The sequence below is a fragment of the Perognathus longimembris genome, chromosome 13 (assembly GCF_023159225.1).
Source record: "Perognathus longimembris pacificus isolate PPM17 chromosome 13, ASM2315922v1, whole genome shotgun sequence".
NCBI classification, from domain to species: Eukaryota; Metazoa; Chordata; class Mammalia; order Rodentia; family Heteromyidae; genus Perognathus; species Perognathus longimembris.
Window position 1 is genome coordinate 22,887,147 of NC_063173.1, and position 22,121 is coordinate 22,909,267.

The window sequence follows — 22,121 nt, forward strand, 5'->3', positions numbered from 1 at the left end:
TTATGCACATGTAGGAATGCTATAAATTGTCAGAGAATGTCAATGGTGGAGTTCATTAGTAGATTTATGTTAAGGCACTGGATCTCATGCAGCCCAAAAGATTAAAATAAAAATAAACATAGCATCTTCCATCTCCTTGAAGACATTCTCTAGAGGTAATTTTATTGAACTAGGAGAAAAAGAAAAAGATACTAGGGTCGGATTTTACTTGAACCACCAAAATACAAAAGAAATTCAAGTCTTCACAGATGTAGCAAAGAAGTCAATTTTTATATTTTGGCAGGTGCTCAATCTGCAGCCCACATAATCATGTTAATGATGGAGTGTGTTAATCAGCATGCATACCTGATTCTCTCATGCCCAAGAGGGAAAAAAGGAAACTATTCCAGAACATGTAAATGTTCCTACTTTTAATACATATTTTGATAATATTCTGGATAAGAAGGAAAACTCTTCCAAAAAGTCTCCGTATAAAGGTGTATCATATCATTAAGGACAAAGAAGTTCATATGATCAACATCAATATATTTCCAAGAAATATACAAGTAATCTCTTTGCTTTTAATATAAACAATCCAGACTTGGGAAAATGCTTTTCTATCCTTTTTAATGTGAAAATTGTAACCATTATCAACAAGTAAAACACTAGACAATGCTAATTTTCTATTTTATTATCCATAGAAAATTTTGCTAAATTCCATAGGATAAAATATAATTCAAATTGTAAATAAATTTCTCTCATGACATTTTGTAGATGGTTGAAAAAAAAGCTAATGTACTTTGAACTTATTGAAAAATGGGAAATCCTCCATCAGATTTCTTAGAGAATGCTGTTTAGTGGCTCATAGACACTTGGTAACAGACACAATGTTTCAACTGGACCAAAATTGAATGCACTAAATAACTAAATTTCTAAAGAAGAAATTTCTAAATCTTGCTGGTTTATGATTTTTCCCCAAGTGCTTCATAGATCACTCAGTACCACAAAAGATGTATATAAATTTTATTTAACCATTAACACTATAAATTGGTTGAACCTGCCAGGTGAACTAGTCCCAATAACTGTAGTCCCAATAAAAAGAAATTAATTTCATGTGAGTAGTGCCTAGAATCTGAAATCATTAAATTTTTAATGATTAAATCTTGCACACAAAAAATAACTGGAAACAATTTAAGTTTTTAAATCTTTCAAAAAGTAACAAAGTGAGACATCTTTCAAAAATGTGTCACAATAAAAAGCAGACTGTAGAGTAAATCCTCACTAAAAATTCCTCGACTGTGTTATCACACAATGATAACAGCTCCATTCCCAGAAATGATACAAAGTCCAGACCAGAAATTTTATGACTCCGAGTGAACTGCATAAAACACTCCAAAGCTGATTAGCAACTTCATTGGTCTGGAAGCAAGACAGGCAAAGAGTAGACATTGTTTGCAAGCAAGCAAGCATTGTTCAAATGGTTATTTATTAAATATCCCAGTGTACCTATTTTTATTTACTTTCAACCACAACAAAAGGCTTTATTGATATCTTATAGTGGAAAATTATTTTAAAACTTGTCTAGAAGATGAAATTCATCCAGGAGAATTTAAGTAAGTGGATTAAATAGCGTTCAAGGGGTTGATATTGATCAAGATGCACTGTACTCATAAACTGCTTTGTTAAATAGCAACACGTTTGTACAACTACTCAAAGATGATAAAATATTTTTAATAAAATAAAGAGTTTCAATAGTCTGGGCTGAGTCTACTATGATTTTTTTTTCCTACTCAACTATACTAGCAGTAAAAAGCCAGCTATATACAAAACATCATTTTGTCCAAGATAAATATGCTTATATATAAGTACACACATGCATTTATACCTTAGGTCCCACTTACAATCTGCTGTCACACTTTACATTTCATGACACACACATCCCCATAACCTACTCCAGAAGCCACCTGCCAACCATTGTTTCTCAGGTAAACATTTCTGCCTCTTGCCTAGGGCTACAATTCAGCCAGGTCTCTCTATTCCTCTGTTGCCCCTTCTTCTTGATCTTATAAACCTCATTTCTTGAACATTCTTGATTAACTTCCTGCCTACAGGTATATTACTTGAACTGTTCTCTCTACTCTGCAAATTTTGTCTTCTTTCACAACTCTGTAAACTCTTCAGTGAATAACCTCCCCACTTCTCACCACACTCTTATGCGCACAGTGCAGTGGCAATGGTTTCCTGGCAGGTTCTCTGCTTCTGTTATTATTTCCCACAACCCATTCTGTACACAACAGGTAATGAGATCTTTTAATACTTAAGTATCACCATGTTATACCCTTATTTAAAATCTTTCATTGGCTTCCTGTAGAACTTGAAATCATAGTCAAACGCATCACTAAGACCACATAATATCTATCTTCTGCCTGCCTCCTTGATTCCATCTTATTTTCTTCCACTACAGCCACTCTGTTATTTTCTGTTATTCAAATATACCAATCCAAAGACTGGGAAAAAGGGCAGCTCAAGCATGTATTGATCTGAGATTGGCCTGGCTATGGAAACAATAATCAAAGCAGAAGGGATTTGGGTTTGACTTAAGTGATACAGTGCCATATTATCTAATTTTTTCATAGCATTTATCACTGTCAAAAATTGTCTAAGTCTCTTATTGTCTAAATTCCAGAAGAACAAGAATTTTTTTTCAAATTTTTATTATCAAAGAACAAGAATTTTATCTGTCATTCACAAGTTCTTTTTGTTAGATTTTTGTAGGGATTTTATACTTAAGTAGCTAGTTATGGTAACAATACCTCTTTAAATTATGCCCTAGAGGGGAAAAAAGATATACAAGATGCCATAGATCATTTTGATCAAAACAGCTATAGAATTTTTACATTTTTGCCAACAATCCAGAGGCTTACTTGTTCTTCTTACACTTGAAACTAACAGAAAATTATATACTGGTCACTAAACATTACTATAGAAATGTTCCCCCAAAGTGATAACATTAAAAAGAATAATGTTTTGCACAGTAATTCATGGGAATATTATGTAAATTTATTTCAACCTTATAAACCAGTCCTAATGAGAGCAAAACCATATTTCAGAGGACAATGTCAATGTTCTGCAAAAAAGTTATTGATCCACTGGTGCCATGATGAAAACAAGATTGCTTATACATGGAGAAGATGAATAAAATCTTATGTATGGGAACTTTTAACCACCACATATAGGTCAGCAATTAATAAAACACACTAAATTTAAAATTAAACATTCTGTTGTCCATATTATACCTAAGTATACTTAGAATCAGGGTCTACAAATGTTTGTAGAACATTGGTCCTTTGACTTATATTTCTTAAATTTCTATTCTCCTGTGACAAGTTCTTTATTATGTGGTTGTTTAAAACTATGTTGTCTGACTTTGTTTGGGTTCCACCTTACAATAATCAGAATTGTAATGTACCAATGTCATAACTGGAAATGAGGATTAGCTGAACTTCTTTGCATTTTCTTTACCTATACTTATAGAAAATATCCTCTGTGGTTGTGATATTTCAAAGTAAAACCCTTTCTGAGATCAAGTAATAGGAAACTTTTGGATCTGTTTGTAACTGTTCCAATAATGATGCCCATCACAGAAACTAAATAACAATGAAAAATGAATAGGTACTGGCAAATTCTTTGTTGTTTTTAGAATTTTTAAATTATATTTCTCCAAAATCATTGTATGGATTAAAATGTGATCCCTGGTAGGAACTGCAAGTTCCAAGTCATTTCATAACCACTTTTTATACTTCCTATTTATTTATAGTTTGGTTGGTTGGTTTTTAGGGTGTTTTTTTTGGTGTGACTCCTGTGACTAGAACTCAGGGTCTGGACACTGTCATAGAGCTTTTTTTCTCAGGATTACTGATCTGCCACTTGAATCACAGTTCCACTCTGACTTTTGGGGATTTAATTGGAAATAAGAATCTCCTGAACCTTCCTGCCTCAGCTTTGAACTACGAAATTCAGATCTCAGCCTCCTGAGTAGGTAGGATTACAGGCATGAGCCACCCAACTTCCTATTTGATGAGTTATACATTTATCAATCAGTCTTCCCACTCAAACACACACACACACACACACACACACACACACACTCATCATGCGTACAACATGTAGGTTTTTTAAGTTGGTCTGGCAACCTACAATCATTCTATATTTTTCCAATAAAGAAAAAATGGATAGTGACATACTTGCTGTATGTCATTACAGGTCTGATTTACAATTGTTATACATCATTGAATCTATCTAGTGAAAAGGGGATACAAGAGGAAGGTCCAAATGCAGCTGCTATTTCCCATTTATTAAATCCTTTTATTATACCATGTAAGTTCACAGCTGATAAATACTACAGAATGGGAGTTAAGACAAAATTTTAGCTTCCTGACATTTATAATACACAAAGGCTCCAGGGGAAGCAAAAGTTTGGTATCAGAAGAGAATGAAAAACTGGGCACCAGTGGCTTGTGATGATAATCCTAGCTATTTGGGAGGCTGAGATCTGAGGATCACAGTTCAAAGAAAGCTCCAGTCAAAGAAGTCCATGAGACTCTTATCTCTAATTAATGAGCAAGAAGCTGGAAGTGGAGCAATGGCTCAAGTGGTAGAGTGTTCGTCTTGAGCATAAAAGCTCAGAGACAACAACTTAATCTATGAGATTAAGCCCCAGGACTGGATCAAAAAAAAAAAAGAAAAGAAAGTGTGAAACATTTCTAGTAGTATCATTTTTGCACACTAATATAAAACATTTATAACTTTAAACTATTTATACTACTATAGATCATATCTAATACAATGAATTTTAATTTAATATACTTCTCTGTGTGTGCTGCTCCTAGTGCTTGAACTCAGAACCTGGACATTGTCCCTGAGCATTTTTGCTCAAGGCTAGTTCTCTGCCACTTGAGCTATGACTCCACTTCTGGCATTTTGCTGGTTGGTTTGAGATAATAGTCTTATAGACTTTCCTGATTGGGCTAGCTTTGAATCATGGCCCTCAAATCTCCTCTTCCTGGATAGCTGGTATTATAGGCATGAGCCACCAGTGTCTAGCTCATATACATTTTTTTTGGTCAGTTGTGGAGCTTGAACTCAAGGCATTGGCAGTGTCCCTGAGCTCTTCAGCACAAATCTAGTGCTCTACCACTTTGAGAGACAGCTCCACTTCCAGTTTTCAGGAAGTTAATTAGAGGTAAGAATCTTAGGGCTTTCCTGCCAAGGGTGGCTTTGAATTACAATCCTCAGAACTCAGCCTCCCGAGTAGCTAGAATTACAGGTGTGAGCCACCAATGCCTGGCCTATATGTTTTTAATATATATTTTCTGACAAAATGTTAAATCATAAAAAATCATAAAAGCTTGAGACAAAAGAAACTTAGCATTTTCCAAGACCCAAAATTTTGCTTGTAGCAAAGATCTGAGAATGGTGATTTGAAGCCACCTAGAATAAAAAAAAAAAAAAAAAGCCTATGAGACTCTCATCTCCAATTAACCAGTGAAAGCTGGAAGTGGAGCTGAGGGTCAAGTGGTAGAGCAGCAGGTTTGACTAATATGTGTTAAAGCCCCAATATTGATGCAAAATTTAAAATTAAAATATGTTAAGTTCTTTAGTTTCTTCTGCTAAAAATAAAAATATTTTGCTTGGAACTAGAAAATGCTTTCTGTTTTGATGATTAAAAGATGAAATTTAACACAAGAGAACTAGCTAACACAGTGCATTTATTTGATATGTTATTTCTGCTTTTAGAGAAAAATCCTGCAGTCTGACTGTGTGATACTCAGGAGCTTTGATGTCCTTTTTAAAATTACCATATAGGCACATGAGAAAAGTTTTATTATGTATCAAAAATTATAAATACTAGTATTTCCTTATTGAAATGAAGCAATAGTTATAGTTATCTCATCCATAGATACATTTTCTTGAGTCAATTTTTCAATATGTATATAGAATCACAGTTTGTTTCATCATGTCTATTTTGTGATATTATCAAGTTCATTTAATTCTATTTAAGGGTTCAGAGACTAAGAAACCAACTCTTTCCCATACAAAACTAAATAAATACATAGATATAGATAGATAGATAGATAGATAGATAGATAGATAGATAGATAGATAGATAGATAGATAGATAGATACAATACATAACATACATACATACATACATACATACATACATAAAGTATTTTTGGTTAAGTAGACCTAGCAGTGGACATAATTGAAATCATAAACCAGTTTCCAAGTTTTGTTCTTTTGTCCCAGTCATGGGGCTTGAACTCAGGATCTGGGCCTTATCCCTGAACTTCTTTTGCTCAGGGTTAGCTCTCTACCACTTGAGCCATATCTCCACTTTCAGCTTTTTGATGGTTAATTAGAGCAAAGATTTCATGGCCTTTTCTGCTGGTTAACTGGAAATAAGGAGTCTCACAGACGTTATTGCCTGGCTGGCTTAGAACCCTGATCCTCAGATCTAACCCTCCTGATTACAGGTGGGAGCCACCAGTGCCTAGCTTCCAAGTTTTATAGTAATTATATTCCTCATGATTATTTTATTACCCGAATACAAATAACTCCAATACCATTAATTTTGAACTTCCTCTAAAATGTCTATTTATGACTAGAACATACTAACAGACTTAGTAGCCATAAGCATATTTCAAAAGCTCACCATTCTTTGCTGAGATGACAGAACACTGTCCCAGTCAGCATCTTGTTGAACGGTATTGACAAGAGTTGGGAGCTCCTCAGAGTGAGGTTTGTTGTGCATTATGGGGTGCAGAGGCAGATGGGAGGCCACATGTTGATCACTGCCTTCTTCTTTTTCCCTTGAGGTCAAATCCTGGGTCATCGTTTCCTCTCCATCAGCTGCACAGGCAAATGGAGAGGTGGCTTGCTTGGAAGACATTCTTCTGCAGAAGGAAGAAAACCCCCAGGATTTAAAAGGGGAATCAACAACAAAAGATAGGCCTTGCCTTGTATTTAACTACTTCAGAGGGGAAAATAAAGAAAATTTTCAGACTTTAGAGATATTCTAAACTTTAAACTCTCGGCTTATCTATTCTACTTTCCCTCTTTGCTTTTTTTAACTTAGCCAATTACCTCCTAGTAATAGTCATATTTTTGCTCTTATCCAAATCAAAAATGACACTTATAAAATAAATCTTCCTAATGTACAATATATGTATAAGTACATCTTTCCTCCTAGTTTTCACAACTGGATTATAAGCTTCTTGAAAGTAATTAGGCTGATGGTTAGCAATGAATGAATGAACCATCTAATGAGCCAGTTTGTAGCATGATTTCAGAGCAAAAATATCCAACTTTCTCCTATGGTTTATATCGGAACAAAATAAATATATGTACAAAAATATAATCAGAGTAAATAATCCATAATGAAACTCTTAAACAAATCTGATACTTCTCACTTTCTACCTTGCGTTATGAACAATAGGCCTGTCATTCTGAAGTATATTTTAAAAGCTTCCAAAACACTGAACATGCACATATATAATCTACAAATAAACATTTGTTGTACTCTGTAGGACACGGTCTTCATTCTATGCTGTTGTACGCAGTCAGAAAATCAAGATTATTTAACAGAATTTTGAAACTTTTAAAATATCATTTTATCAAGATGAATTTCTTAACAAAATGGTAAGTAATAAAAAGCTCTAAAAGTTTATAACTTAACAGAAGAAGCCATGTTTTCCTAAAACTTTATGTTGTTTTTCATTTATTGAATCTCTAGCTCTAAAATTGCTGTGTAATAAAAGGAATAAAATCTCTACCTTAATTGCTCTTTAACATTAATTGATTTCATACTATTTTTAATGCACAAATCAGTTAACATAGAAAACCACATGAGCATTTTTCAAATTAGCAAATCATTAACTTGCTAGTACTGTTTCTACAGACAAATAAATACTGATTAAAGGGTCTAGAAATCTGAGATTAACAGTTAAATTTACAAATCTGTCACATGCTTTCATGAATATTGCAGTGAAGGAAATATCAAGTGCAAAGAAAAATAATTAAGTTAATTCCAATTTAAACAGTAGTTTTTATGTAGCAGCCCATGTTTCACATAGGATTTAACAGCTAATGCTAAATTTCTCACAATTAATGAGGGGGCTCAGATTTAGTATCCTACAGTGAAAAAAATTAATATAAGATCAGCTTATCTAATTATGCATAGTTCTAAATAAAAGTATTACAAGCTTTTGAAGTGCTTTGAAACATAGTAAAATGCTGATACCTACTTATAATAATCATTCTACAAATAATAGAAATTTCATCTATGAGACTTGATAGTAAAAAATAAGATGAGGAAAGAGACTACAGAAGAGTGCCTACATTTTCTTTGAGAAGCAAATAACTAAACGTTTAAAGAGTGCTTTATTTTTTAAATCATACGAACATATTTATGAGCACTTTCCATTAATACTTAGATGGACAAAAGCACACATATATGAGAAATGACCACCCAATGATGATGCTTTGTATACAAAAATCACCACAGAGCTTAATTTATCAGCCTCACCAACACTGTAATAAAATCAGGCAAATTATAACTTTTGTTAAGTTTACAAGACCTTGCTACAAATAACAGTGTTTTCATAGTTCAGATAATGGATACTTACCAATTACATAATCATTCATATTTTTACACAAAAGAATTAATTTACTGCTGCTTTATAAAACAGCTAAATAAAATTGAAAGTCATGATCCAAAATTCAGAGTGACTTTAACTCCCCCAACAAACATCCTCTTATTATAAAGTGAATTGTTCCTTCCAATAGCAGTATCTCTGATTGTTGCTTTAGTGTAAATTAATCATGACACAAAACCCAAAATGAAAACAGTCTCTTAAACATAAATTCAACTATAAACTGTGCCAGTGAACAATAGTGCACAATCCTAATTAAACACAACCGTGCAGCTGTAAAAATAGACTAAATCTGTCCAAAGCTATGAGTTGGGTTTAAAGGCTGGTTTGTTAGAGTGTTTTCTTAAGGAAGGCTGGGTCCTCAGTCTTAATCAGCCAATAAATTATTTCCTGCAATTACATTAAATAGAAAATTATCTTCAAATGGGGAGTGTTAATTGAAAATCAAAATTCAGAGGGAAGTTTAGAAATTACACGCTGAATACAATTAGTGAGGAAAGGCTTCACCTCTACTTCATCAACAGTCTTCTGGTGATTCCTCCAGTGACCATTCAGGAAAGCTACTTATTTATAGCATCACACAGTTTGTCTTTTATTTTGCACCTACAAATACAAATGTGTGTCAAGGTTGCCAAATACAGGATAGGCTGCCCCCCCCCTCCAAAAACAGACAAGAAAAAGCAGTACTCTGATCGTTCATCTTCAGTTCACACTATCATTACAGAAGTGGACCATGAGGGAGGTAGAAAAACAATGGCTAGCAACTAAAGAAAACACATTCAACTTTGAAATTCCTCACTTTTACAAAGAAATGAATGTGTCTCGTTGCAAGAATATTTTTCTATATGGAACTTATTTGATTTCACTTGTTCACTTCATCATATTTCTTAAATATGCTATTCAAGAGGAAAATGATTTTTATTCTTTTAATAAATAAAACCTTGAGCATTCCTGTAGGTAAAACTGTTATTTAGGTTCTTTTCAAGCTCTTTTTTTGTTAGCTTTGTTGTTCTTTTGTTCGAGGTGGGGAGGTTCTTTAAGATGAAATATTTAAAAAATTTACACAGTTTATTAATTCAATCATAAATTTACCATCAGATTTTATTTTACTAGATGTTTTACACAGTTATGTCATATAATTATTCAATTTACTGGTGTTATTCTCATGCATTTCCTTTCTTTACTTAAGCTATCTGTTAAAAGATTTTATTAGATAAACTGAATTAGAGTGTGAAAAAACAGTTGCCTTTATTATAACCAGTTCACCATAGCTATTCTCCTTCAGAAACTCATAAATCGAGTGCACTTTAAGAATTAATGTTTTTAAGCACAACATGGATTGTTCATTTTTAATCCTTACATCAGTGATTTTCCATTACAAAAATCTTCATCTCCTCCTAATATAGTAGAGTAGCACTCTACCCTAGCTGGTGTCATACACCACTAATAAGCAAAAGAAAATAAAAATCTTTATGAAAATGGTCAATTTCTATATGACTTACTTTGTTTTATTTTTGCACTATTATAACTTAAAATCATTCAAATGAATTGTTTTTTTTAATTTGTATTAAAAAAATCTTCCTAGTTATACCCCCTGAAAACAGGGGTTTATAATGGAAGTGCTGACACAACCCTAACTAAAGCAGCGCAAATGTTGCCGCTATAATACACAAAATCAAGTTCTATTATTCTAAACTATCCTCGCTCATGGGATTTTTCTTTACTGTGCTCCCAGCCAAACTGCTGAAGCATGAAAAATTTAAATGCAATCAAATGCGCCCAATTCTACTTTACTAGAACAAGTGTCTACAGTGGTACAATCTTAAAAGGAGATGCAACAGATTTGTTTGGTGTTTTTTTTAACTGTTTATTTATAATACAGTGCATTGGAGATAAAATAAAAGAGGAAATTACACTCACATGGTACCAGTGTATTGACTACACAGAGTACATTATAATCAGAGAGAAAAACTACATTGTCAACTTATCACATTGGTTAAACAAGATGGTTTTCTGGGGCATAGCTATTACCAAGTAAAACCACCAAAGAGAATTAAACATCTTTGGGACACATAAAACTAAAGTTCTTTTATATACTCCCCAAATTTGAATTGTCTTTGCCCAACAGATAAGTGACTCCCAGGATACCAAGCCATTGGGAAGAACTTCTTTGGGTTTAGGACTTTTTTGAATGAGATTACTGGAGATAAGGCCTGACAAACTGATAATTTACTCCAGGAAGTAAGTACAAATTCCTCTCAAAAGTGGTAATTAATTTCTATTCCAAACCCCAATATAAAATCTGAATGCTTAGATCATTACAAACTAATTTAGACAATATTCGGTTTTAAACAATAAATTAAAAAATCATTGGGCAAGACTTTATAAAATATTAGGGATAACAAGGTTCTGTACATTAAATACCTTATTACATAGAACTCTGTTACTTAGAACCTTTTTGGTTCTTTAGATGAGTTATTTATATGCCTTTGTTATCTGTGTGTCCATCCTTGAGCTTCAACGGCGAGCCTGGGTGCTCTCCCTAAGCTTTTATGCTCAAGGTTAGAACTCTGGTGGTTAATTAGCAATGAGTCTCACAGTCTTTGCTGCCCAGTCTGGCTTTGAGCCACAATTCTCAAATCTCAGCCTTCCTGAGTAGCTAGGATTACAAGTGCAAGCCACCAGAACCATTATGGCTATTTTTAAACAACTTCAAACTTTCCAATACATCATAGTCACTCACATTTTTAGTTTCACTCACAGAGACTCTATCTCTCAATACTTTCATTTGGGATTGTCCAAAAGAGAAACTGAGGTTTCTGAAGCAATATTTTTAGCTATTTTTTAAAAAATATTTTCATTACTTCATCACTACTATCAAATGGCATTAACTTTTCAGGTGTGTTACATTTATTCAAAAGAGTCTTATATTAAACATAAAGCAACATTTTAATCGTGGGTTTACTTATAGAGAAATTAAAAGTTCAGGCCAACATTCACATTTATTTTTGCAGCCTGGCCCCAGGCTACCAAGGTAAATTTATTTCAGTTCAGTAATTCACTCTTAGTTTAATGCTGCACTTGATCTGATTCTGAGAAATAAACAACTAATTTTCCAAAAATATAACACAGTGGCTCTCATTTTAAGGAGCATGAGTAACAGATATGTTCAGCTGCCAAAATGCACAATACCCAGGAACTCTCACAAAGGATACCAGTCCACCCAGCCTAGGGCAAAGAATGATTTTTAAACTCTCTTCCTGTACCTCTAATTCCCACATTAAGGGATTTCGGGAGAGACTGCAAGGAGAACCCTAATACTAGACAGTAATATGAAGATATTCTTCTTAAAACTTTCCCTGCTTCATTCTGGGCGCTTAAGGGTGGTTAGTGGTTCGTGGTGTTATTTGATACTGAGTTACTCTGTCCTCTTCTCTATCCCACCTCCAAAAATCACTGGGCTTTTGCTAGACTTTTCTTTCTCAATTTAGAAAATTTAGGGAGAAAGAAGATAACTGTTTTCAGAACTCCTTGGAACGTTTAAAAGTTATCTTCCTCCTAGAGTATGTTGACAAGTTCTTTCAGAAGTTATATAGTAAACCAGAAACAATAGCTATTAGAAGTAAACTCACTAATTTCAGTTATCTGTCAAATCAATAGAAATGAGGCAAATGAAATACACATGAAGGCTTTGAAGTATGTCTAAGAAAGGACTTAAATTAATGGGCTTTGACTTTACTGGGGCTTTTAATTTTTCACACCAAAGCACCAAAATCATCTCAAAGGCCCTCTGAGGTTCTTACAAAACAGGAACTACCTGGAACAGATTCCTCTCAAGTCATCAAAGTTTGTGTTTCTAGAGTTTATATTTAGCTGACAATATTGCTGTCACTTTATATAGCTTAAGACTGTTCTTTGGACTAGAGCTCATATGTCTTGGAATGCTTTGACTCATGAATTGTTTCTCCTGATAATGTTACACCGTGTAACCACCTCTGTCTAATTGGTTAGTATCTGCTGGAAGAAACAAGCAACCAGTCTAAGAGGCCTGGCCTGCTGACTGACTGCCTATGGAAAACCTATAATTATTACATTTGTCCCTGTGGATCCAGTTTCTTCCTGAGATCAAAACAACTTGACTTCATTTAACCTTTACATGTTTTGCTTGACAGAAATAATATTGAGTTTTCTCAGAGTATATCTACGAGTAGCTTATTGGAATTCCTACTTTGGAAAGCCAATGGCTAGATTATATGAATAAAATCAGTGACTTAAGATTAATAAAAAAAACAATGACTGCTATAAATATAAACTAAGTGGATTTTAATCAAACTCAGTAGCTTTACAATTCAACTGAAAGATCCATGTGGCTTGAGTCCAAAATAATAATATAATGCATTTAATACATTATCTTTGCTCTTTATAAAACAAGAAAACATTTTTACCTATTCATGAAAAATTCAAGCATAAGGAAATATAACTGGTAGTACATGCTGCTCTTATCCAAAAACAGACAAACTCACATTATTTGTTCTCTTGAATCTCCTCTTTGCAACAAATTGGAATTAAAATTTTCACAGTGAACACCAAACATGTATTTGTTAGCTTAAAACCAGTCATAAACTAGAACAATTCCTCAGAAAGCACAAGAAGCTATCACTCTATTTGTTTCTATTTTTCCTCTATTTTCATTTTTATTAATATTTTTAGAAATTGAGATTATAGACATTGCTTCAAAATATAAAAGTTCTCACATGGCAATGCTGAACGAAACTATGTAAAGAAGCTAATCTCTGAAGTTTTCTTTAGCTTATATAAAGCTACCCAGAAATTCTCCACTTTCATGAAGTGAGGGAAACATTTCATAGGCTACTTTCATAGAAAGACAAGAAGAGAAAGAGAAGGAGGTAATGAGGGAGATTAAAATGGGAAGAGAAGAGGTAGGAGAGGAGGAAGTAAGAAGGGGTAGGAGAAGAGGGAAACCATGGCTTTGCAGTTCATTTTCAGTTTGTCTACTTAATGAAAACCTCATTGTACAACTCTGAAAACCATTTCCAGCAGGCAAAGTATTTCTGATTCAGCAGAGGTTACACAAGCATCAAAGCAGTTAAATATAGGTGCCAAACCACATTGCCAGGAGCTCTTAGTACTGTGAGTTAGTGTTACCTGACAGCTCAGTGAATATAAAATTACTTGTTTCTCCAATTGAAGACAATCAAATTGTCACCTTCCATTGTAATAATGCACAACTAGTGATCAGCAAAGTGCAAACATAATTACCATGAAGAAAACAAAAAATCAAATCTAAATCTCTCTACAGAGTAAACACATCTATCTGGCTTCCCCAAAAAAGGGCTGCATTTTAATACGGAGTGCTGTGATACAATCCTTATGTTATTTAACAACAAGATTTATTGGTCTTATATCAAATAAAAATGAAAAACAACAAGAAAGACTAATTCATGAAAAATGAATACAAATATCAATAAGAGCACTACAACTTTCAGAGACAGTATAAATTCATATGAATTATATCACTGCAATGGAGACCCATAACACCAATGCAGGAGCATGCCCATAATAAAAATCTCACTTCCTCACATTTCCTCCTAGCCTAGAAACTTCCTAAAGCTTGAGAAGGACAAGTAGAATCAACTTAAATCCTTTTGTCTTGTTTAACATACACACAAAAATTCTCAATAAAATACTTGCAGGACAGGGCTGGGGATATAGCCTAGTGGCAAGAGTGCCTGCCTCGGATACACGAGGCCCTAGGTTCGATTCCCCAGCACCACATATACAGAAAACGGCCAGAAGTGGCGCTGTGGCTCAAGTGGCAGAGTGCTAGCCTTGAGCGGGAAGAAGCCAGGGACAGTGCTTAGGCCCTGAGTCCAAGGCCCAGGACTGGCCAAAAAAAAAAAAAAAAATACTTGCAGGACAAATTAAGCAACACATTAAGAAGATCATACATCTTGGCTTGATCAAATTGATTTCATTCTAGGGATTCAAGGATGGTTCAACATACATAAATTAATAAAACACAGAACATAAACAGAATAATGAGAAAGGAGTCGCATGATCTTTCCAATGATACAGAAAAAGCCTTTGGCAAAATTAAAAATCTTCTTATGACAAAAACTCCTGGACAAAGCAGGAATAGAAAGAACATAATTCAACATAATAAAGGGCTGGGAATGTGGCTTAGTGGTAGAGTGCTTGCCTAGCATGCATGAAGCCCTGGGTTCCATTCCTCAGTACCACATAAATAGAAAAAGCTGAAAGTAGTGCTGTGGCCCAAGTGGTAGAGTGCTAGCTTTGAGCAAAATAAGCTCAGAGACAGTGCCCAGGACCTGAGTCCTGAAGTGGCAAAGAAGGAAGGGAGGAAGGGAGGAAGGGAGGGAGGGAGGGAGGGAGGGAGGGAGGGAGGGAGGGAGGGAGGGAGGGAGGAGGGAGGAAGGAAGGAAGGAAGGAAGGAAGGAAGGAAGGAAGGAAGGAAGGAAGGAAGGAAGGAAGGAAGGAAGGAAGGAAGGAAGTTAGGAAGGAAGGACGGAAGGGAGGACTTTGAGCACTGGTGGCTCAATCTATAAATTTAGCTACTCCGAAGGCTGAGAGCTGAGAATCAAGGTTTAAAGCTAGTTAGGACAGACAAAACTATAAGACTCATCTCCAATAAATCAGCAAACAAACTAGAAATGGAGTCATGGCTCAAGTGGCAGAGCACTAGCTGTGAGCTAAAAAGCCAAGTGAGAGTATGGGTACCTGAGTTCAAGTCCCAGTACCCACACAAAAACAAACAAAACTTATATATAATAAACCAGACAAAAGTTTCCTCTAGTTATTTTTATTTAAGGTAATGCTTATTATTTCTTAGTCACAGAAATAAGACCAAAGAAAGGAATAAAGTGGTACAAGTAGGAAAGGTAGAAGTCAAATTATCACTACTTGTAGATGATATGTTCCTATACTTAAAATTATGAATATAAATATACTACTAGCATAAATCTATAGAGTCAATGCAATCTTCATAAAAATTGTTCAGAATTTAAGTATCAATTTAAAATATACTCATGTAAGACCCCAAAATAGCCAATGCAATCTTGAGATTTAAAAAAAAGCAGTGGTAGAGCAGTTATAATGCCTTTCTTCAAAATATGCTATAGAGCCATAGTAACAAAAACAGAACAGGGCTGACACAGAAACAAACACATAGGCAACAGAAAAAGACACATAAATAAACACTGAGTTTCCATAAAACATATACTGGAGAAAAGCTAGCCTCTTCAACAAGTGGTTCTGAGAAAACTGGATATCCAAATGAAGAAGACATACTAGATCTCACAAATGATCGATTCAAAGACCTTAACATAGACTGAAAACTTTGAAACTACTATGGGAAAACATTAACAAAACAGTTGAAGATATCGACATAGTTGCCAGCACTGAAAAAGATATAAGCAACAGTTTTCTGAATAAGATTTCAAATCCCCAGCAAATAAGAGCAAGAATTGACAACTGGGATTGCATCAAATTTAAAAAAACAAACAAAAAAAAACTGTTCAGCAAAGCAACCAACTAACAGAATAAAGTGATAACCCCAAAATGGAAGAAAATCTCTTCTAGCAATTCATCAAACAAAGGCTAATATCTAGAATATATAGAGTAGAAAATTAAACAGAAAAATCAACAAATGATGACAAGGATAGGGAGAGAGATCTTCATGTTAAGCAAAATAAAACAGACAAAAATCATGTTTTCTAGCTAAGGGCTCATGTCTGTAACCCTAGCTATTCAGGAGGCTGAGATCTGAGGATGGAAGGTTTGTTTTGTTTTGTTTCTTTTTCCTCTTTATTGTGAAATTGAAGTACAGAGGGGTTACAGTATCATATGTAAGGCAAGTACATTTCTTATCCAACTTGTTACCTCCTCCCTCATTTTTCCCCCATCTCCCCACTCCCCTGTCCCCGCCCCCCCCCATGAGATATACAGTTACTTTACACCAATTGGTTTTTAAGTATCGCTATTGCAATGGTTTGTCTTTTTATCCTTTGTCTCTTGACTTTGGTATTCCCTTTCCCTTCCCTAGTTCCAATACACATATACACAGTATCCTGGGTACTAAGATCAGTTACAGTAATAGGAGGAATAAAACCACAGGAAGGGAATACAAGAGAAAAAAAAAAAGGTACAGTTTCACATGGCATGTTGAAATTAACTCCAGCCCAGTCAGAACAGTCCTTGACACTAATCTCCAGTTATCCACCAAAAAGCCAAAGGCAAAGCTGTGGTTCAAGTGGTAGAGCAAGTAGCCTTGAGAACAAAGGGACAAGGCCCAGGCTGTTGAATTCAAGCCCTAGGACTGGCGCATACACACAAAATGTTTTCTCTCATGTCGAATTTAGACCTAAAAAAAGGACATAAAGGTAAAGGGGACTGTTTAAACAGCAGGAAAAGCAGAGAGTGAACTTTATATTTACATTTGCAAATCGAATTATGAACCTATAAAAGTTGTAAAATAAATAAATAAGAGTATGAAAGAGGGTAATATCAAAGAGCAGGGGAGGGGGTAAATTTGATCAAGGTATATTATATTCATGTATCCCTGAATATGGAATATTTCACATTTCACAATGAAACATCTTTGTGCAATTTTACGTATGCTAAGAAAAATTTACAGTTTTTATTCTGATTTTTCCTTGCAAGAATAAAATTTATGCTTTATTTTCACCTTATAAATTGGCCTTTTCTCATATAGGTTGAAATTCACCTCACAAAATTGGCTTTTTTAAAATCCCTATCCAAGTTTAGAAAAATAACTAGAGATGGGATACACAAATATATTTTTGAGACATTCAACATATGGAACTTTTGTCCACTTTTGGTGATGAGATTGGCCATCTACCCCAATGATCTCAGTAGTCAAAAACTGGTTTAATATGTCAAATCACTACAAATTTACATAGTTCTCTATAGTGTAAAGATGCCTAAAGTGTAAATAAAACTGAATCCCTTTAACATCATGATGTTCCAAACAAACTGCATGTTTAAAGAATTTTTAGAAGTGTAACTTTATTTTACATCTACTTAACTCAAAGTTTAAAACACTCTAATTAATGTCATTCCTCCCTCTATGGCAAAAAGTCCCATTCTCAAAACACTTCTCAATTAGAAGATTATTTTCTTCCATCAATAATGTCCACTGTTACATTTTTACATCGCCTTAATAGCATCATCTAACCACCAAATGGACTAGTATGGCAGAGGCAAGAATGTACTGTACCAAGGTACCAAGGTAAAAGTAGTATAGGAAAACGCAGCATCAGATTCCCTGAGCTTGAATCTTTAAATAAAAATGCAGACATTGGCCACCTGTTATCTCAGTAATAAAATGATGTTTCAACCTAGGTAAATCTTAAGTAGACATTCAGTCTTGCTTTTCATTCTTCTTTCTCCATTCCTCCATTTTATTATAAAAAGATAAATGAATATATATATATATATATATATATACACACACACACATACATACAGAGAGGGAGAGAGAGAGAGGAACACATTGAGTAGAGGGGCTAAGAACAAGAATAAAGAGGAGGAGTAACAAGAACAGAGGGAAGTCTTATCTCTACTTGAAAGTTTTACTGTGCTTTAAGACCCACAAATTTCACATCACTAAGAGATGTATTTTGAAAAAAATATGTAAACACTTGGTCTGACTTTTTTTTGCTGGTACCAAGGTACCATGATTTGAACTTAGGGTCTCAGATTACCTACTCATCTGGCACACTACCACCTGAGCCATACTGTATCTTTGTGCTGAATATGTTAGAGATGGAGTCTCATGCATTTTTCTGCTCAGGATGGCCTCAAAACATGATCCTCTGGGTCTTAGCCTCCTGAGTAACTAATTACAAGTATGAGCCCCTGGTGTCTGGCCAGTCTGATTTTTTTAAGTTTATTCAGTATAAGCCATGAAGATAGAGATCATGCCTGCCTTGTTCATCACAGGGTCCTTGGCACCAGCACAATTGTACCACATATTATAGACAAACAATAATACTGAAAAGAAAGAGGAATGGACAAATAGAGATGCAGAAATTAGGATACTAGCTTGTTTTTTAATTAAATTAAATAGATGGCCACAGAAAGCATTCACATGTTATTGCTGTCTGCCTAAACATTATTCTCGTTTTTATCATGTAACTCATTAGTTAACATCTACATAATATGATTACTTTATCGAATTTCCAACACTGAGCTCTTTCATCTGCCTGCAATACAGTGGTCCTCAAATGACAATGAGGTATTTATACGAAAACATCTCCTGTAGATTCAAATCAAAAAAAGTAACAATGGGTTCATCATTATTTTCAATACATTCCCTCATTCATTCAGACCCAGAAATTTAATTTTCAGGACACTAATTTATCTTCATGGCTTTTTAAAAATTATTGTTCATTATTGCCAACCTCTCATTAAATGCCATCCACTCCACATTAAAACTGTTTCTTAGGTTCACCCTTCTTATTTTATAATCACCTTAATACACAGCTTTATTATACCACCACACCTAAAATCCTATGATAAACTAAAATAGCTCTCATTTCCTCTCAGCTCCTTCAAATCAGTCTTATTGCTACTCCCTTAAACTTACTCTCCTAAGCAAATAAGTCAGTGACAACCACAGACACATTAGGATCATATTTCTGATCCTGGAATTCAGGATCCTCCATCCAGATCCAACCAGTCTTTCTAAACGTATGATCTATTGTAAACACTTTATCTTTCTACTCTAAGTATACTTCGTTACCTCCAAGCCTTTACCTCATCATCTCTTGCTATCTTTCACCTTCTTATCACTAAAACCAACTGGGACTTATTCCAGATAACTGTAATCCATCCTTTTCATAATTTCCTTTAGGAAATGCTGTTAAGAAATACATTTTTATTAACAGTCATCCAACATTGGTGATTATGCCTTACAACCTATGAAAATATAAATTATTTATATTGTATAATTAATTATACAATTATATATTATGCAATTATATATTATGTAATTATTGTACATATATATTTGGTTATGTAATCATCTAATCTGATCTCAATCAAAGGATTAGTTCTCTACAAACTTTCCTTCCAGTTCTATGGATGTAGCTGAGTATAATGCTTGCCTAGCAACCCCAAGGTGCTAAGTTCAATTCCCAGCATTGGAAGAATTAAATAAAGGAAAGAAGGAAGGAAAGAAAAAATAATTCTTCCTCTCTATTTCTAGATTTGGAAGTATTATAGGTGACAACTAGGGATAAAAAATAGATGGGAAAAGAGGAAGAAAGAAACAGAAGAGAGAGAGTGAAAAAAACAATAAACAAGAGAAGAGGCAGAGGACTACAACAAAGTAGAGAAGGTAATCTCTTACCAATCTATTTTACTTATTCTAGCCACTTTGACAGTGAAGTTAGATGAGGAAATAGTGAAAGCTGTTGAGAATCACTGTATTTTTCATTCAGTAAATTTTCTAGCAAATGTTTGTTAAGTATTAACTGTATTTTTCTAATTGCTTTCTTGGTTAGCCTAGATAATCAACATTTAACTATAGCCTATGTGAACAAAAGTGAACTGAAATAAGAATGCCATGGCCCATTCATTTCATGACCTAGAGAAGTATGAGATCTGATGTCTAGCTTTCAGCTCTGACCAGAGAAGCTACCTCAGACACAGTAGCCACAACTGACACAATTTCAAAGGATGTTCCTTCTACTTCCACATCTCCTAAAAAAAGAACGTGTTAGGATTACCTCGGGGGAAAAGAAGATAAGGAACTTTACATGCACATCACACTGTATGGTCCAGGTTGGTTTCAGCAAAGGTAGGAGTAATTTAGATATACTCTTAAAACCTTACTATAACCTATCACATGTTCACTGACTTCTAGGGGAAAGAAATAGAAAAGCTTTATCTATAAGGTTATGAATTTTTATAAATTGTAACTGCCTGTAAAAGCTGAAAAAGAGGTTCTTACCACCAACGGAAATTTTTACATTTTCATATATACCAAATGGTCTACTTTCACGAATAACTGAAGTGTATTTCCCTTCCCCTCTCCCATCACTCCCTCCCTTCCTTATAGCTATTCACTTTAAATTTCTCACCTGCATTTGCTGGTAACATATTATCATAAACAGCTCCAGGAGAACATAAGAATCCAATTGTTTCCATGAATCATTGCACAGAATTGTTTTAGTCATCATTATAAAAGATAAGTATGACTAGCCACTGTCTCTCATACTAAAAGATTCATAACCACTACCCATATACCTATCAAGCTACAGAACTTCTCGTTTTCTGAAGTTATGGCATTTGTTATATGGAAGAATCCTATATATTTTTAGTCATTGTCTCATTCTGAAATAAACAGCCCTTCACAATTTCCCCCAAATTGACTAAGAGTGCCTTGAAATTTTTCTATAATTATCATGGCTTACTTATTGCCTATATAGATTCCTTCAAAAGTAAACATTAGGCTACAGATGCCTACAATTGGGAGACTGATCCTAGTGTTAACAGAATCTCCTTCCAGAAGGAAAGTAGGAAAGCTGTAGAATGGTGGGATAGGTTAGATCAGTGATTTAAACCCAGACCTTTAATTTACTACATCTATAAACTTGAGAAGTTACTTAACTCTGAGCCTCCAAGTCCCTATCTATAAAACTGAGGACAAAACATCTATCTTGAAGAATGTGAAGATGAAATTAACATATGTGAAAGTATTCACTCACTATTTGAAAGGTATGAAATGATTACTAAATATCTAATAACTTAACAGAAAGATATTTTGACCCAAATAAAAATCCTTAACAAAAGAAACTCTAAATTTTTATAAATAATAACCAAGTGCAATGGAATGGAAGTTATCTAATTCGAATCTACTTACACCATGAGCCAATGCTAAGCAGAGACTAGGACAATGCCAACAAAGTTAAAAGCTATAGAGTAAAAACATGTATGTTACTAATACCAAAATTAGAATTAGAGATGATTTTCTTTACAATGGAAAGTTCAGACTATATAGCATCTGCTGATGAGACTTCTATTTGCATAAATACCTAAACCTCCTGCTATTAACTTCTTTTCTTGATTTTCAATCAAAGTAGTCCAAGAAATTTTAAGTAACCTATTTGCTCAGAAGTCTTAAAACTAGAAGAAGCAATCACAATACAAAGTTATCAGTGCTTAAATTAACTTGACAGAATTTTTTTTGAAAAACATGTCTTAAGAAACACATGAATACTTTTCAAATTTTGAGTGATTACTTTTATTTCAGAGGAATTATTGCCCTGACACATCAGTAATCCCTAGCCTCACAGATGATGTTTAAAATGTTACTGGCTTCATACCGTTTTTTCCTTTCTAAGGCATATATAAAATCAAATT

The 22,121-nt window shown here is 34.2% G+C and overlaps 1 protein-coding gene across 28 annotated transcripts in view; it reads right to left on the reverse strand.

Annotated features, from left to right (window-relative positions):
• Sox6 (SRY-box transcription factor 6) overlaps window positions 1-22,121 on the reverse strand; it is a 538,528-nt gene that overhangs the window by 308,892 nt on the left and 207,515 nt on the right. For 27 of the 28 annotated variants that reach the window (XM_048360339.1, XM_048360343.1, XM_048360350.1 and 24 more), the window contains one exon: window positions 6,695-6,935. In XM_048360339.1, the coding sequence (XP_048216296.1) occupies window positions 6,695-6,931 (237 nt within the window). In that variant the 5' untranslated portion in view covers window positions 6,932-6,935. Of the gene's footprint in view, window positions 1-6,694; window positions 6,936-9,200; window positions 9,477-22,121 lie in introns of those variants that run through there. The other variant, XM_048360348.1, reaches the window with a different exon arrangement.